Source organism: Lachancea lanzarotensis, scaffold LALA0S07 (assembly GCF_000938715.1).
Source record: "Lachancea lanzarotensis genome assembly LALA0, scaffold LALA0S07, whole genome shotgun sequence".
NCBI classification, from domain to species: domain Eukaryota; kingdom Fungi; phylum Ascomycota; class Saccharomycetes; order Saccharomycetales; family Saccharomycetaceae; genus Lachancea; species Lachancea lanzarotensis.
The window spans coordinates 1-17,811 of NW_019212885.1; the positions used below are offsets into that span (position 1 = coordinate 1).

Sequence of the window (17,811 nt, forward strand, 5' to 3'; positions counted from 1 at the left end):
CCTCCACCTTGGGGTTTTCTCCATCCGCAAGTCGTTTCACATGACGAACCCGAAATCGTTTACAAGTACTCTAACAATGGCTAGTGAATAGTGACATAAATTAATTGTTCCATATATCATTACACACGGAATCCTGGGATATGGCAAATTTGATATCAGTAAGCTAAACCATCCGTCTTCCTTAACACTTTTAAACCATAACTAAAAGGGCATCAATAACGCATTTACCTACCTTTCAAGATGTCAGCGGTTCAGGAAGAAGTGGTGAACAATTTAAAGACTATCATTGCCGAAAACTTGAAAACTCTGCCAAACTTTAATGAGGATGTCAACTATGTCGCTGAATACATTGTACTTTTGATGTCAAACGGAGGAAACGTGGACTCTGTGGTCCAAGAACTCACCTCTTTATTCGATACTGTTTCCGCACAAGCTTTCCAGTCTGTGGCTCAAAATGCATACAAAGCCATGGAATATTTGCAGAACGGAGACACCTTGGAAACGACAATGGCTAAGCTTACCGGACAGCATGCCACGCAAACGCAACCAACAATTTCTACACCACAACCGGATGTACAGCAACAACAAGTGCAGCAGCAACCTTCTCAACAACAACAGTCACAACAACAGCAACAACAGCAGCAGCATCCCCAAGCACAAGACGTGTCTCAGCAGTTTGGCTCCGGAACTGAGAATTCCATTTACGCCTCCGATAATGCCCCCTCGCAACCAAAATCAGCGTTTGAGGGTCTTGTGAACATTGCAGCAGGACCAGCACGCCCCTCATACTCTGCCAATAACACACAGCGTCGCGGTGTGGTCAGCAAATTCGGAGCACGCGGTGGCCGTCAAGAACGCTCTGAAAGAGGCGGTGGACCTAATAAAGCAGGGAATGGAAGACGTAGCAACGTCAACAGTAACGCCTTGGCGATGGCCCTCGGGCTTGACAACTCGAACATCAACTTTGTCAACAAAAAACAGGGACGGTGCCAAGTTTTCCCTCGCTGTCCGTTAGGTAAGAACTGCCCACACTCACATCCTACACAGGCATGCAGAGAATATCCAAATTGTTCAAATCCCCCGGGAACTTGCAATTATCTACATCCTAATGAAGATGTGGAACTCATGAAAGAAATTGAAAGGACCCGCGAAGAGTTTCGCGAAAAAAGAGCTGCTTTCGCTGCTGCCAAAAACAACAATGAACGTACTGGTATCGTTTTATGCAAATTTGGATTACTGTGCACTAACCCACAATGCCCATTTGGCCACCCAACGCCGGCTAATGACGTTGCCAAAGTAGTAACATTCGCATGGTGTCCCGAGAATTTGAACTGTCAAGACCCTAACTGTAACAAGGCCCACAGTTCATCGTCGAAAATAAAAGAAGTCGCACAGGCTGTATCGCGCAAACCACAGCGACCACCTGTTGAAAAATCACTTGAACAGTGTAAGTTTGGTCCCAACTGCACGAACAAAAGATGCAAGTTCAGACACGCCCGTTCCCATATTATGTGTCGCGAGGGTGCTGACTGTACCAGGATCGATTGTTTGTTTGGCCACCCAATTAACGAAGACTGTAAATTTGGGGTCAATTGTCGAAACATCTCTTGTTTGTACAAACATCCTGAAGGAAGAGAAGTGCCTCAGAAACCTTCACGTTCTTCCGACTCCAAAAACACCTGGGTGAATCCTGAATTGCAAGGAGGAAATTCATCGTCTAATGAGCGTCCTTTTGCTGTACCCGATAACCAAGTCACGGAGTCCATGCCATCTCAGGAGAATGATGCCATCATGGGATAGTTGGAGTTGGTCAAGACTCACAATTTATTCTATCTACTATCTACAATAACCAAAAAAAAAAGAAAAAAAGTACAGTAAAGCTGGTCAAAGTAGGCCAGCTTCGAATTGATGCCTGGTGCATTTGATTAGTGTCACGCAACTGCATCCAGAAATGTTTTCAAAAGCATGAATTTCATACATGAGGTCATATATATAGTTATACGAAGTTTCGATTCAAAAGGGTTTGAATCGATATTTCGACATCGCTATGGAAGATGACTTGTGTGTGTGTCCGGGCTGAGTTTGTGCAGACGACAAACTGTTCCTCAGAATCATACTCATCATTCAAATGAACAATGAGAGCTTGACAACCTTGACTGAAAAGCTAAACCTAAGGAAATAAAGAGGTTTTTCAATAAGAAATAAACTACATTCAAATAATACACGGCTGTAATGATTTTGTGCTTTTTGAACTATCGAAATTATTTCATACTTGCCTGTCGTTCATTTTTCGAAGTCTTTACCATGCTGACAGTGGTAAAGACGTTTAAAGAAGTCGTCTAGCTGCGCGCTATAGACTGACTGATTAACTTCCTTATAATATCTATTTGATTGTTAGCGGAAGATACCTTAGCATGGTGGCATCAATTATCTGAAAATTGTATTGCGACACGCACGTAATGTCACCACCTCTTCAGTAATGGTTCGAGTTACAACAAATCTTTTTAATTACAGACTAGATAACTTAGAATCTCTTCTTTTGAACAGCGGCCTCGTCAGCGTAGATGTCCAAAGGAGAAACTGGCAATGGCTGCTCGGCCCACAAGTTAGGAGTCAAGAAACCGTAAGTGTTACCGATGGCGACGAAAGTAGCCTTCAAAGTGTTTTCCAAAGTTCTTGTGGAACCGTTGGAAGAAGTGTAGACATCTTCGACACCGGCCAATTCCAACAATTTCTTGACAGCTGGAGAAGCGACGATACCCTTACCTCTTGGGGCTGGGATCAATCTGACGGTGACGGAACCACACTTACCGGAGGTCTTGGTGGCCAAAGAGTGAGGTTGACCCAAGTTGTTACCCCAGTAACCTCTTCTGATTGGGATCACAGACAACTTGGCGATCACAATACCGGCTCTGATGGCACCAGCGACTTCCTTGGCAGTCTTGATACCTAGACCAACATGGCCGTTGGAGTCACCAACGACGACGACAGCCTTGAATCTGGTTCTTTGACCGGCTCTGGTCTGCTTTTGCACAGGCTTGATGTTCATGACCTCGTCCTTCAAAGTTGGCAACAAAGTGTCAATGATTTGGACTTCCTTGACAGGAAGAGAGTGCAAGAAGATTTCCTCAACGGAAGAGATCTTACCGGCCTTCACAAGTCTTCCGAGCTTGGTGACTGGAGTCCATCCCTTTTCTTCCTGGTCTCTTCTACCTCTTCTTTGTTGACGACCCTTGTTACGGCCACCGAAGCCACCTCTGGCTGGGGCTGGAGCTTGAGAAGCTGGAGCTGGAGCAGACATTTTTTAGTGCTGGAACGAGATTTGATTTGTATCGACTATTAAACTTCTAAAGCCGGAATGGATCACGGAAAGTTGATGGTGGGTAACTTTCGATCGACTGCGAGTTGTTTTAGTAGACACTGGTTTCTAAAACGAAAAAGGTAGTGAAATTGGTGGTGGTTGAATAGACGATGAGTGAAGGTCTTTTGATACCAATGGTGTGTCTACCACCAAAGCATTCAGAGCTGGCGAGTACGCCATCGCCAGAGGGCGCGAGTACATTGTACAAAATTTTTCAGCTGGGGTGGGTTCAAAATGTTCCAGTTGGTGTTCAGTTTTTCGTTTCAAGAGAAAGTTCCGTTTTTGAAACAAATTGAAAAACATTCGGTGGGTTTTGTAAAATGTATGGGTGTTCAGAAAAATAGCAGTCAAAGAAAGAGAGCATTGGGAACTGACATTACAACTGATTATAACATATCTGTGTTTCCATATAGTAACGGTTTAGATCGGATACTACATGTCATTTGGGTGTCTGTGTTTGTGCAATCAAAACATGTTTCAGATAACGTCTTTGCGTAGTTTATGTAGACAAGAGGTGTGTGACGACAAAACGACATTGGCCTTCCATCGTGGAGACAGGTGAAGATCTGGCCAACTGAGTTATCGATATCTTGTTGGAGGCCATTTCAGTACTATAAAACAATCTATTTCTTCACCTGTGACTGAAAATGCTCCACCACCACCATCACCAGTTCCTTGTCTGTGTGCATCCATCAGACTCTTCTTCACACATACTTCGAGACCCTAAATCACGTGACACACGGTTATCCCACCCAATGTCGACCGTTCAATACTTTCGATACGATATATGGCCATATGGAAAGTCTAGCCATATACCACTTAATCACATAGTTTATCGTTCATTCAGTGTCGCAATCCCTTGAAAGACGCACACCACACAAAGTGGCAATGAAAACATGCACAGATCTGATCCAATCTCCTTCGAAATAATCCCAAACTCTACAAGTACTATCAAATCTGCGATTCCAGTAAAGATTTCCCAATCAACAGCTCTTATCGTTACTATAGGTTTTGAGTATCAGTGTGTGTGTGTCTCTGTCTGCGCGCAAATTGATGTCACTTGGTGTTTTTCGTGACGCGCGGTTTTAGCAATAACAATAAAAATGACCGGATATCTGTATTTTGACGCAATTAGGGGAGACCGAAAAAAAAAGTATAAAAGCGGCGACGGAAGGGGGCTATTTTACCCCAGCATGTATCGGCTCTTGCGCAAAGAGTTGTTGAAAGAACATTCAAAACAAAAGCGTACATATATATAATTGAGCGTAATGCCAGAGTATGTGGAGGATGGATGCCGTTTCGGCCAATATGCAAATGTTGTATACTAACAAGATCGGGGTTTTTTTTGTTTCAGCCACGTAAAGAACGCAAAGAAGGACGCTAAAGAGGCTGTGAACCAAACAGAGGTTGATGCGTCGCATATTCCTGACGCAGCCAAGAAGGCCGCACAGGAATTGCGCTCTGAAGCTAAGGAACTCAGAGAAGAGGCCGATCGTGAGTTTGAAGAACTCAAAGAAGACGACGCCGTACAAAACTACAAGAACACCGCGTTGGAATATGTGCGTATTGCATCGGACCGTGCAGCGGCCCTTGGCTCGTACTTCGCGGCACAGATCAAAAACACGTCGTCGCGTGCTGTACGGGAACTCCAGAACCCTGTGGTGGTCGTCAACGCGGCCCTGGGCGCGTTTCTTGTGCCGCAGCTGTTGAGAGGCTACGCCAAACACCACGCCAGATATCTCAGGGGAAAGTCTGATGCTATTATCATTTCCACCGTTGGCGCTGCCACCGCATTTTTGGCTCTTGATGCCTTTTTGTCTGTTAAATATTATTCCAAATTCGACAAGAAGAAGTTGTAAAGAAGCAAACCAGGCAGAGTCTGGAAAGCCAAGTCTGAAAGACACAGATTTATTCTCGTTTCCTAAAGCGATCTTCTCCCAGCGACTATACACAGTCCTCGTTACTTCCACTTAACCCGACCATACCGCGTGTTTTGGTTCACGGTCTACACATTTTACAGCATTCCTCGTATCATATTCATATCTACAATCTAAATAGTACACAAGTCACATTTGAGTGTTATCGTTCTGCTCGAAGTTTCTTTCAGTCAAATAGCAGGAGCGCCTGCATAACTAAAAAAATTTGAAGAACAGGTTTAAGGAGAGATTGAGCCAAGGTAATGCGAAAGAGAGATGCTTAACAGGCATCCGAAGCCTACATCCATAGAAAAAGGAGTGGAATCTGTACAGAATCCAGGATCTACTTCAACAGATCATCATCAAGAAACACGTGACCTATTGTAAGATCACATATATTACTCTCATGGAAATCGTTGTCAAAGGAGTCCGGATGCAAGCTGCTAGACCATGTCAAACCTTGAGTTCACATTCATTGCTGGTCAGTGGTGGCTTCTCAATGGTTGAAACTCCAAACGAGAATTATGTGGACAAGCTTCGGGCACCAGAACGGTTGAGTTCGGGCTCAAATTCGCACCAATCATCTCCATTCATTATAAGGGCAACAACAGATCCAACAACAAGTGTGAATCTAACGTCTTCGTTTTCGTCAGCATCACGCCCATTTGCTGATGATGCAAGCGTGTATATGGATTTGGCATCGGAGCAGCAGTCGGTGAGCACAAGCCGTCGCCATTTGGAACATCAATTATTACAGTCAATGCGATCGCTTGACCTTTCACCGCGAGGTCATGCTGTTAGCAACGAAATTCCATCTTTATTCGAAACAAGGGATCCGGATAACGAATCACAAGGCCCCTTACCGCAGGAGAAACAATTTTTTATACTATCATCAGCGGGAAAGCCCATTTTCTCAATGCATGGCAAAGACGAGCTTGTGATGGGACTTATGGGCATTATACACACGGTTGCAAACTATTTTAAGGTGCACGATACCAAGATTCACTCTATTACAAATTCTGGCGGAGGTTGCATCAAGCAGAACCTCGTATTCATCGACAAAAATCCCATCCTTTTGATGGCAGTGTCATCTCGCGAAGAGTCGTTAAATGACCTTTCACAGCAACTGGATTTTTTGTACTCATACCTTATTTGCACTCTTAGCCGGCGCCAGCTCACTCGATTGTTTACGAAGCGGGAAAACTTCGATCTCCGTCACTTCCTCACCAATACTGACTTCGAGAACTTGACACATATATGCGAATCCATAGCCAACGGGTTCAATCCGGACTTTCTGTTAGGAGCTCTTAGATGTCTCACGATGCGAAAGTCAACTCGCCAAGCTGTGCATACTGCTATGCTGACCCACGTACAGCACGCCGAAGTCGCCAGTGAAAGAGGAACGGTTTTGTACGGGCTCATAGTTGCACCGGGAGGGCAGTTATGTGCCGTACTTAGACCAAGAGGCCATACCCTGCACACAACAGACCTACATCTCTTATTTTCGCTCATATTCAATCAATATCAGGGATTGCAAGATGATCAAGAACTCTGGCTACCCATCTGTTTCCCAAAATTCAATTCCAGCGGATTTTTGCATTGTTTTATCAGGCGCTTGCCTCCCCACCTTACTAGAACTAGCCCAGACCTTACAGCGGCTGGCTCCGAGACTCCACTTGAGGATAATCGGGAAGTTTCCTCCTCAACACCGGCTCTTGTGCTAATAAGTGCGCAGAAGGAGAGCTTTTTCGAACTCAAGAAAATTGGTCAGCAGATTGTGGATGATCTTGTCAGCAAGAGTCTTCTCGAGCAAATTGAAAGAGCATCCAAATTTGGCTTCACCATGGCCGATATACCTGCAAAATTTGTCCATCACTTCATCTATAAGTCTAAGAAGCACGTTCAGTATGTCATGCCGCGACTTGAAGAGCTTGACCTATACAATAACGATCCGTATGATGATAGGACCAGCACTTTTACTGCGAATTACAGAGATGACCAAGGTGAATATGAACGCCCTGACAGCCACAAACGAGAGAAGCATAAAGTCTATCTCTACAAACTAATGCGAACTTACACTCACATCAGGAACAATGTCATTGACCAAAATGGTGCCCCGCTCAATAGATCTGTTTTGAGTTTTATACAATGGTCAAGTGACGGCCTGCCAATGAATGGTCTGCCGCATGGTGAAGTTGTTGACGTATTATGTTTAGCATGGCTCACACCGACTTTTGAGTTGTTTTTGATATGCAACAACGGTGCGAGTGATCGGAATGCCGTATTGAGAAGTGCAAAAGCGATTGTTGACTGGTGTCGTAGAAACGAGGACAGGTTGTTTGTTAAGAATGGTGCGATTTTTTGAACGAGGGTGATCTTTCATCTGGTTCTAAGAACGTACAGAATAATATAAACAAAAGAAGTGATAGCTTTGAATTGGTATCAAGAATTACTCAGAGTCGGGAACGTCGAACACCCTGGGAACTTTTCGATCACTATTTGAACTCATTTTTCTGTATTTCATGATTCTACCAGCCTGACTGTCCCCAAACTTTCTGACGAGTTTTTTGTAAAAAAGCCCACAAGCGTTGCAGAGGCTTCTCTTTCCGTATGGTCCTTTTCTCCACTCAGGTGTCTTGGTGGTTGAACAATGTGCGCATTGCAGTCCTGCGGAAGACAAACTGCTCTCTGGATTTGGCAAGGTCACTGGCACACACTGGAAATTACTCCTCAACGCTCCATTATAGTCGTTTACGGCAGTGACTGAAGTATTCCCGCTATCGACTTGCTTTGACTTCTGAAATTCAAACTGACGTTTTTTGGTTTTTACAGCATCGTTCATGCGTGACGGGTTATTTTTCTTAATCACTTTACCGCTTTGGCATCTGGGAAGATTTGGGTGAAGCTTCTTGTATTTCAACTTCCACTGCTCGATTGATCTCAGAGACTCGAAAGCACGTCTGGCCATCCTGATAGTTAGCTTTAAACTATCTGGCGAGACATAATCAATCAAGAGCGCAAAAGCATCGTGATCTTTCATGTCTTTGCTGTGCAGTGACAACGGCCACTCCTGCATATGGTGATAAAGTATCTGAAGACTCTCTAGTGTTTCCGCGATTTTCAGTTGATAGTCCTTGTTGAGCTGTATAAGAGCGTCATCAGCCCCATTACCCCCCAAAGAAGGCGTTTCTACGAGGTAAGCGAGCTTCAAAAGCTCTTCGGTTGGTCTGCTTGCTCTACCCGGAAAGACTGTAGGGTGAGGTGCTAACGTGTTAGCCCGAAGCGGCACATGCTGAGTTTTGTCAACAGAGCTGTTTTTGGAGACTTGGTAAGTAGCGGCATTAGGCCGCGACGCCCCAGAAAGTGTCGGAGCGAATCGCAAACCTTCATTTTGGGACAACCTCGCGTATCTCGTAGATGTTTCCATCTCGGCAGGGCTTAGTGAGGAGAACACATGAGCTTGAACTGGAGCTTTACAATTGCCGTTGCTTGAGAAATTGTTTTCGCTACTTCGCGCATTGATATCACAAAGCAATTGTCGTATACTGGGCAAACTAGGCCTAATTTTGGATCCTTTCTGGAAGATTTTGATCCTTGGAAGAGCAGTTAAATTTTGAAGTTCTTCAAATCCGCCATGCTGAATGAGAGCGCCAGTTTGCATCGTGCAGTTTTCTTTCTTCAAAATATCAGAAACTCTCCAATGACACAGCTTAATGCGCGCTAAGTGACAAAGAGTGGGAAAACGTCGAATGCCCGGTAATTAACATCTTCAACTGATCAGATTCACTAGTCTGGCTAGCATTATCTGTGGCCGTTTTATATTTGGCTCAAACAAAGTTTCGCTACCCTATAATTCGATTGTTTCGCCAATAAAAAGATCTGAATGCTTAGTACATTGATCTTGAGTTTCGACCTTGGGAGACATAAAAAGGTGAAACCTTCCGAGCAATAATGCAAGCTCTATTAGTGGACGGTCCTCACTGACTCTGGAGCTCAATCGCCAGCAATGAATTTCTATTCTTAAACTGACGGTTACCGATAATCAAGCTTATATTCTTTGGTTTCCAGAATACAACCAAATAATAGTAAATCAAAGAACCTCGCATAAGTGCCAGACCTTCAATGCCACAATCGGCTCACTTTAAGGCGGGCGGAGGCCTTTTATAGCAGCTTTGACATACTCTCTCGTTTCTGGCGATTTCTTGCAATGAACATATCACACATACTTGACTGACGTTAAGGTTCACGGTCAGTTGTGCGGCACTTCTAAAGGGGCGGACACATATGGCTAAGATCTGGTTACTCTCAAAGCTCCTTGTGGGCCTAGCACTGTGTGGCTATACCCTGGCTTTTACTGACTACTTGCTAAAGTCTTGTTCACAGTCCGGTTTTTGCTTGCGAAACAGACACTATGCCAAGGAAGTACTGAAAAGTGGCAGAAACGTGTATTCCCTGGATTCATCCAGTATCCAGTATGACAATTCAAATCACACTTTTGTTGCCAACATTCAGAAAGATGTTTCGTCCGATAAAGACGGCTTGGATGGTAGAAAAGTGATCTTGCCGCTATTCATCGACGTATTAGAAGGAGGAAGCGTACGCATCAAGATAGATGAGCTACGTAACAATGATACAAACCTAAATTCGGATGTTTTGAATCGGAAACGATATGATGAAGCAGCATCTTGGGCGTTTGACAAGCAAGCCCAACTTCGGCCATTCGATGTCGAATTCAAACGGTCGGTTTGGCCTTTTCAAAGGCACAGCACTCACATAAAGAGCAAAGATTCGGATGTGTCGTTGAAAGTCAGTCTCAAAAAATTTCGGATTGAAATTTTCTATCGTGGAAAGCTTGTTCTAGTCGTCAATGATCGAATGCTGCTGAACATAGAGCATCAACGAGCTCTTGAAAACAACAGTAGCGAAAAACTAACAGAAGAACTGACATTTGATGACTTTGTGGATAGTTTTCATTATTCTCGGGAGGACTCTTTACCGTTTGGTCCGGAATCTGCTGCCCTTGATTTTACCCTAGTAGGCGTCAATGATGTTTACGGTATTCCAGAGCACGCTGACAGCTTGCGCCTCAAGGACACATCAGAAGGCGATCCTTACCGTTTGTTCAACGTCGATGTTTTCGAATACAATCTCAATGCTAAAACGCCGATGTATGGCTCCATTCCTTTCATGATTGGGATTAACCCAAACTTTGCAGCGGGCATTTTCTGGGTTAATTCTGCAGATACATGGATAGATATCGAGTATACAACGGGAGACACGAGGACTCATTGGATATCAGAGAATGGCGTCATCGATGTCATAATATTCTTGGCGGATAAGCCGCTGGATATAACAACTGCCTACACAGAAATAACCGGGAAGCCACAATTACCGCTGATCTCATCAATAGGCTATCACCAGTGCAGATGGAACTACAATGATGAAAGTGATGTACTCACAGTCGACTCTCAGATGGACAAAGCTGGAATACCCTATGATTTCATTTGGCTCGATTTGGAGTACACAGACGGCAAGAAATTTTTTACATGGAAGCCAGATGCTTTTCCTGATCCTCACAGGATGCTGAGAAAGCTTTGGAAGCATGGCAGAAACCTTGTGGCACTGATTGATCCGCACTTGAAAGCTAATTACGAAGTCAGTCAATTGGTGGAAAACACCGAAACTTCTGTCCGAAGCGATGATGGTAGTAGCTACCATGGTCACTGTTGGCCTGGAGAGTCAATCTGGATTGACACGATGAGCAAACCAGCGAGAGATCTTTGGAGCACACTTGTGACAAAGTTTTTGGACAAATGCCAAAACTTACATATATGGAATGACATGAACGAGCCATCTATATTTAGTGGGCCTGAAACCACTGCTCCGAAAGATCTAATCCACGGTGGAGGATTTGAAGAAAGATCAATCCATAATTTGTACGGGTTAAGCGTGCACGAAACCACGTACGATGCCATGAAAGAATTCTACAAGACAGAAAACAGAAGACCATTTGTGTTGACAAGATCTTTTTTTGCTGGCTCACAACGCACAGCGGCAACCTGGACTGGCGATAACGTTGCAAATTGGGACTATTTGAGACAGTCCATTCCTATGTGTCTCACCAACAACATTGCTGGATTCCCATTTATAGGCGCGGACATTGCAGGTTTTTCAGGAAATCCAACTCAAGAGCTTCTTATTAGATGGTATCAAGCTGGGATGTGGTATCCCTTTTTTAGAGGCCATGCACACATCGATGCAGCGAGGAGGGAACCTTACCTCTTACAGGAACCTGCAAAGTCCATCGTGAGGGACACAATTCGTCTGAGGTACTCCCTGCTGCCGACATTCTATACAGCTTTCTATGCGGCAAGTGTCAATGGTACTCCCATCATGAATCCAATGTTTTACGTTCACCCAGAAATAAAAGAATTATACAGTATTGACGATCAGTTCTACTTGGGGGAAAGTGGCCTTTTGGTCAAACCTGTGACAGATTCTGGAAGCGAAACAGTAAGCGTATATTTCCCCGAGGGGCGGTTTTATGAGTATAAAACCATGAAGGCCTTTACAGTGAAAAAGCAAGGGTCCATTGAGATCGAGGTGCCATTAAATGAACAAGCTTTGTTTATTGAGGGTGGACACATACTGGCAAGAAGAGAGAGGTATAGACGGTCCTCCATGCTGCAAAAGAATGATCCTTTCACGTTAGTGATAGCCCCAGATGCTTATGGTAAAGCGCACGGCAGATTATACGTGGACGACGGAGAAACGTTCAGCTATGAAGATCACAAGTTCCTGGAGGTAGCGTTTGACTTTGAAGACTGTGTTTTGGCGTCCAGAGCCCTTCATGTTGCCGCTGGACAAGAGCTTTTCTCAACTAAAGTCGAGAGAATCCTAATTGCCTTTCCTGATAAGTGTGGAACGGCACGCGCTATGTTCACGCAAGGTACCGAAAGCTGGGCCCATCCAGTTCGTAGAGAAACCGATGCCAACCTGGTGGTCATCGAAAATCCAAAGCTGAGCTTAGAAAATGCATGGTCTCTGGAGCTGTCGTAGCCCATTATGTCTCCCGTCTACGTACTACAATCCCTTATCCAAGTGGCATATTTTACAGTTGTAGGCCAAGACATAATGCTCTCACACAACGGACAGCTGCCCGATTTGGGGATGAGTCTCTCGCATTTGCCGTCCAAATACTCATCATCCAAAAACACTTTATGAAGACATTTGAGATGAGATACAAAAGGGCATTGTTCCTGCGGACAGAATGCTACCAAAGGTTTAAGCTTTTCCTCCGCGTCCTGATCGTCCGTATAATTGAAACCGCCATGACACACACCACACGTTAAGGCTCCATTCGCCAAAATTTTCTGCTGTATGCTGATATTCTTATGGTGTTCTATTCGAACGTCAAGTAACAGCTTCTCCACCTTTGTGAAATTCAACAGCGGCAATTCGTCGGGATCTGTTAAATCAGTATCGCTATTTCCTTCTGAAGTGGATTTTGCTGTCACTGGATCGCTGTCAACTCTGAATCTATTCTGTTCCCAGACGTTTACAGCGTCTTTGTCAAAAAAATGAACAACGAGGTCCATGTGTTGGAAGAATGGAGCTTTCATGAGCAGCCGAACGTTTCCTAACTTGTGATGCAGGCTTCTTCCACCGGTCTTGTTTTTCACAATCCGCTCGTTGTCGTGTATAAAATGCGTATGATAACTGTGCTGCCAAGCATGCTCGAACCGCAGCGCCGCAATGTTACTTGTGAACCCATATACACAGGCTATCATTTCCCAAGGTCGAAGACCATTTCTCTTGGTTCTATAAGCAGACCCGTTGGCGAGAGCTCCGTTATGCTGTCGAAGCCTTCGTACTGGATCAGGCGTCGATCCTATATAAAAAGACTGTTTCTTCGGAGTTGACCGAAGTAAGTAGCAGCAGTAAAACTGGGGAACCCTATGGCTTGATACGTCCTGCTCCATGATTTAACTTCACAATGAACTTTTGACGGTCTTGATGGATTCCTTCAGCAGATTTAACAAGACGTGTTTTAATTTCGATATCAATTGATGATCTTTATTTGATATATCAAGCTTTCTTGTTGAAAGCACCGCCTCAGCTCAACTTAATTCGATGATTAGAATCGGGTGGAGGTTTTCCAAACCATCGCAGCTTGTGAGGACCATCGCTAACAAGAATAGCGCATTTGCTTCTAAACAAATACCTTCACCTAAGGAACTTCGACAGTTTTTGGATAAATACGTGGTTGGACAAGATGTTGGTAAGAAAGTGATGAGTGTAGCGGTGTATAACCACTACTTGAGGGTGAATGACAAGCAGAAACGTATAGAAGCCAAGATGGAGAGCGAGTTGCTGGAGAAACAGCGAAAAAACGATGATGAAGACGAACCAATCTACTCCGGTAGTTCTGAGGCCAAATCTGGATACCAGCACTTGCGTCAGCGACTTTCTCTTGATATGGACCCGAAGGATGAAGATTTGGAGCTCTCGAAAAGTAACGTGTTGTTAGTGGGACCATCGGGCTCTGGTAAGACGTTGTTGGCATCGACATTGGCGCGGGTTCTTGATGTACCGATAGCCATTACAGATTGTACACAGTTGACACAGGCAGGATACATTGGCGAAGACGTGGAGGTGTGCATTACGAGATTATTGGTGGGTGCGGATTACGATGTAGCTAAAGCCGAGAGAGGCATCATTGTGTTGGATGAAGTGGACAAATTGGCGAAACCCGCCGCCAGTATCGGAACCAAGGATGTGTCAGGAGAAGGTGTTCAACAATCGCTTTTGAAGATGCTCGAAGGCCGCTCTGTCGAGATCGTAGCCAAAAGGCCCATCGAGAAAAAAGAAGATCCCAAAAACAATCAAGCACTTGCCAAAAAAGAGGAAACGTTTATTGTAGACACTTCAAACATTCTCTTCATTTTGATGGGTGCTTTTGTAGGTTTGGATAAGCACATTGTGAAGAGGATCAACTCCGCCAGGTCTGATGCAACTGTGGATGATTCAGAGACTAAAAAAGATGATCCTCGTCAATTAAGGTTCAGCAGTACTATTGAAAAAGTTGAGCTCCCCAATGGGAAGAAGACATCCGCTTTGAATCTAGTTACACCCACAGATCTGGTGAGCTACGGACTTATCCCAGAACTTATCGGAAGAGTTCCAATAATAACGGCTTTGGAGCCGCTCGAGAGATCAGACCTCTACCACATTCTTCGAGAATGTAAAAATGCCTTGATGCAGCAGTACGAATACATTTTCAAGCAATTCGGAGTTCACTTGTGTGTCACTGAAAAGGCTCTTATGAAGGTGGCTAGTCTTGCCCAAGATGAAGGTACTGGTGCTCGAGGATTGAGAGGCATCATGGAACGACTATTACTCAATGTAAACTACGAGTGCCCGGGTTCTGGCATTTCATATGTTCTGGTGGACGAACATGTTGTTAAACTATTAAAGCAAACTGAACACTCCTTGGCCACACATGTTGCAGCCAAGTATTACTCGAGAGGGGAGAGAGAACGATTCATCGAAGACGTGTATAAAGAGGACCCCAAGAAAGGACTAATTTTGGACAAAATATACGGACGAGTGGGCACCCGCGTGCTACAGGGTAAAAAAAGACATGAGTGAACTTCTATCGTCCATGCAAAGAATATTAGATAGTATAGATAGACATTATCATTAAGCGTTAATCGGGCCATCTGGCTTTTGGGCAGTTAGAAGAACAAAACGTAAAACTCCAGCACTTTCATCCGCCTTGCCCATATGTTCCTGGACAAATCTCAATGGCAACGATGCGGGGTCAGTTCCTTCTGGTGTTGTGCTTGTCGTGAGGAAGTTTGTTCGAAGCTGAAAGTCAAACTGGCGTAGTGCCAGAAACTCGAACAGCATTCCCATATTAGAAGTAAGATCGCCAATTTTGAGACTGATGACGGAATGCTTTATATTAATGAAGCCTACTTTTTTAAGCACCTGAACGAGATGTCTCATGGGATACACCTGAATACCGGCCTGGGCTGCTCCCATTAGAATCACATCTTTGACTTTTCTCATTTCTGCACTAGTAGTGAATTGGGCGGATGAGTTCTCAACATCATTGAAGTCATTAACTGGAGAGAAATTGCAGGTAGATGTCTGTAAGTAGCCACCAGGTTTGATGCATCTAAAAATTTCGCTCAAAAAACCTTTCCATCTCTTTAATTCAACCGTGAACCATATGTCAGGACATATTACTACTGGAAACGAATTGTCCTCGAGCGGAAGCCGAACGCGCAGAAAATCTTCCTGGTAGGACTTTACTTTCGACTTCCCACTTTTTTTGCGGTTCATATACTCCTTTGGAACATCAGCGCGCGTGAATAAACTTTGGTGGGGTGGCACAATTCGTCTGTAATTCGCCAACGTCGATGAGTAGTAGTCCTCCAGGTACTGATTTTGAATGTTTAGATTCATTTTGATCGGTTCACTTGGTGACGATTGGCGAGTGCTGACTGGAGCATCAACCTTTTCAGCAGCAGTATGTGAGTTCTTTCTTCTGAAAAAATTGGATAACCCAAGCGCAGATGAACCTTTCGCTATCAGGCCTTGCTGATCAGATTTACTTTTGTTAACCGAAGACTGTTCCGGCACGTTTTCTTGACTTGGGGAGGGCGAAACGCTCGAACTGCGACTGGCTCCTTTATACTCTTGAGGTAGTTTCTTTGCTTTCCACAACAGCTCCAGATCGCGACCTACACAATCCAGCACTCTGATAACGCCGTCTTCAGTCCCTTGCGTCGTCCCAGTCATGGATTTTGAGTCTTTAGCAGTGGGACTAACGTCATCTATGCTTGGTTCCTCATCATCTTTATTTAAAGAGGAATTCCGTGCCGAATCGTTGCTGGCTGCGCTGGAAATAGAGCTTTCAGAAGGGCTTGAAAAAAGATTTGACCCATCCATAGCATCAACAGTGTGATCATCATCATCTGAGTGTTTCTCCTGTCCGGTATCAAAAGAAGGTTTGCGAAGACGTGAAAAGTCTACAAACAGATCCACTACGTTCCAGTTAGGCTCATCTAAGGCAAGTTGCCATCCGAACTCCTCTTCCAACGAGCATCGTACTAGTAAAATATCCGCCCTGGTGATTGTTTCTTCCAAAGCACTCTCGGGTGCTTGTTTCAACCTATAGTCATTTTTGATGGAGGCCATTCTTCTGGGATAAGAATTGATCAAGTATTCCACAGTTTCGCTAGAAAACAAAAACGAATTCTTGTCTAGCAAGAACTTTAAAGCTTGCAGATACCAGAGTTGCAGTACTTCCCCGACCTCATGGTACGATACGCCTGAAGTATAAGAAGGGTATCCGCTCGAGGAACTGTTATGCGCTATCGTCACATTGAAGGGTAGACACGCAGAAGCAAATTTCCTGGAGTTATGATATGTGTCCAAAAACTTGACAAAGGACTCTAGTCTCAATTTTGCATGTGTGTAAGCATCCAAAGGTGGCGACTGTGCGTTGAACATGTAAAAAATCTCAAGTTTAGGGCATAGTGGATTATGGCGTGGGTCGTACACAATTTGCTTTGGTGTGCCGTTGACGGTGTGGATTGCCACGTTCATGGAATGTTTTCGAAGATGTAATGTTTCGCCGGCCCGCGGCAACGTATTCCAAAATCTGGCGCCCTCAGTCATGCTGTTGTCCTTTTTCGAAGACGAAGAAAGCGACGATCCCACGGAGGTAGAGCAATACGGTACTCGGGAAGCGCTCGACGCAGACGGTACTCTGGTCATGGCTTCTGGCACATCAGCACTTGGAAGCTCCTCCGTTATGGTCGAAATCGAAGACCCCCAGGATGAAGATTTCGTATCTTTATTGTTATTGCCAAGATCTGTCTTTGGTAATAGCGATGCTGACGTTCCTGGATTCTCTGAGCTCGTATTTTTTCCTGCCGGTGCAAACCCACGGCTAACTCGTCTCGGTGCATCTACACCTGCTTTCCAATGAAGCCTTATGCTCTCCATCGATAGTCGTAGCCACAGGCTAAAATCTCTTTCTTATGAGATATAAAAAGCCCTTTCTTTTGATTTGTGCCAAAAAAACAGTCAAAAATAGCTCAAATTTGATGCTTGGAAACTCAGGAATTACCCCAAAAACTCAAAAAACTCACCACGGTGTAACGTAGACTCAGTTATTCCTCTCTCAAGCCTTTGATTGCTCAAGTTCATCATCCAGTTCTATTACAACATCAACGGTTTGCGCTGTTGAACCTTTTCACCAAATCTAAAATTAATTCCATCACTTTCGACGGAAAGACCGGGGGTTCGATGCATATAGCGTAATGCATAGAATAAACGGCTTAATTAAAGAAGAGTGAATCGAATAAGCCAAATCGCTCAACATCCGACCTTTTGAATGCTCCCAAAGCAGATGGCTTAAAGCAGCTGTATAAGAAGTAATGATTGACACATATATAAGTCTTTTTTTTTTTACTGTAAAAATAACGTACGAGTTGTGCTTAAATCTGTACAGGTAGC

General features: G+C 44.3%; 9 protein-coding genes across 9 annotated transcripts; 5 read left to right on the plus strand and 4 right to left on the minus strand.

Annotated features, from left to right (window-relative positions):
- Positions 1 to 240: 240 nt before the first annotated feature.
- Positions 241 to 1,800, plus strand: NAB2 (LALA0S07e00100g1_1; the record flags this gene model as incomplete). Its single annotated transcript, XM_022771298.1, has 1 exon — positions 241 to 1,800. One exon carries the CDS (start codon positions 241 to 243, stop codon positions 1,798 to 1,800), a length of 1,560 nt encoding a protein of 519 aa, XP_022629219.1.
- Positions 1,801 to 2,524: 724 nt separating this feature from the next.
- On the minus strand, positions 2,525 to 3,301 carry RPS2 (LALA0S07e00122g1_1; the record flags this gene model as incomplete). The annotated part of the gene is made up of 1 exon (XM_022771300.1): positions 2,525 to 3,301. One exon carries the CDS (start codon positions 3,299 to 3,301, stop codon positions 2,525 to 2,527), a length of 777 nt encoding a protein of 258 aa, XP_022629220.1.
- A 1,328-nt stretch (positions 3,302 to 4,629) lies between these two features.
- OM14 (LALA0S07e00144g1_1) lies at positions 4,630 to 5,220 on the plus strand (the record flags this gene model as incomplete). Its single annotated transcript, XM_022771301.1, has 2 exons — positions 4,630 to 4,637; positions 4,716 to 5,220. 2 exons carry the CDS (start codon positions 4,630 to 4,632, stop codon positions 5,218 to 5,220), a joined length of 513 nt encoding a protein of 170 aa, XP_022629221.1.
- Positions 5,221 to 5,776: 556 nt separating this feature from the next.
- On the plus strand, positions 5,777 to 7,642 carry MON1 (LALA0S07e00166g1_1; the record flags this gene model as incomplete). The annotated part of the gene is made up of 1 exon (XM_022771302.1): positions 5,777 to 7,642. The coding sequence occupies one exon, from the start codon at positions 5,777 to 5,779 to the stop codon at positions 7,640 to 7,642; it is 1,866 nt and encodes a 621-aa protein (XP_022629222.1).
- An 84-nt stretch (positions 7,643 to 7,726) lies between these two features.
- On the minus strand, positions 7,727 to 8,938 carry LALA0_S07e00188g (LALA0S07e00188g1_1; the record flags this gene model as incomplete). Its single annotated transcript, XM_022771303.1, has 1 exon — positions 7,727 to 8,938. The coding sequence occupies one exon, from the start codon at positions 8,936 to 8,938 to the stop codon at positions 7,727 to 7,729; it is 1,212 nt and encodes a 403-aa protein (XP_022629223.1).
- A 623-nt stretch (positions 8,939 to 9,561) lies between these two features.
- ROT2 (LALA0S07e00210g1_1) lies at positions 9,562 to 12,336 on the plus strand (the record flags this gene model as incomplete). The annotated part of the gene is made up of 1 exon (XM_022771304.1): positions 9,562 to 12,336. One exon carries the CDS (start codon positions 9,562 to 9,564, stop codon positions 12,334 to 12,336), a length of 2,775 nt encoding a protein of 924 aa, XP_022629224.1.
- Positions 12,337 to 12,353: 17 nt separating this feature from the next.
- On the minus strand, positions 12,354 to 13,259 carry SLX1 (LALA0S07e00232g1_1; the record flags this gene model as incomplete). Its single annotated transcript, XM_022771305.1, has 1 exon — positions 12,354 to 13,259. One exon carries the CDS (start codon positions 13,257 to 13,259, stop codon positions 12,354 to 12,356), a length of 906 nt encoding a protein of 301 aa, XP_022629225.1.
- A 151-nt stretch (positions 13,260 to 13,410) lies between these two features.
- MCX1 (LALA0S07e00254g1_1) lies at positions 13,411 to 14,928 on the plus strand (the record flags this gene model as incomplete). The annotated part of the gene is made up of 1 exon (XM_022771306.1): positions 13,411 to 14,928. The coding sequence occupies one exon, from the start codon at positions 13,411 to 13,413 to the stop codon at positions 14,926 to 14,928; it is 1,518 nt and encodes a 505-aa protein (XP_022629226.1).
- Positions 14,929 to 14,979: 51 nt separating this feature from the next.
- Positions 14,980 to 17,298, minus strand: LALA0_S07e00276g (LALA0S07e00276g1_1; the record flags this gene model as incomplete). Its single annotated transcript, XM_022771307.1, has 1 exon — positions 14,980 to 17,298. The coding sequence occupies one exon, from the start codon at positions 17,296 to 17,298 to the stop codon at positions 14,980 to 14,982; it is 2,319 nt and encodes a 772-aa protein (XP_022629227.1).
- Positions 17,299 to 17,811: the final 513 nt, after the last annotated feature.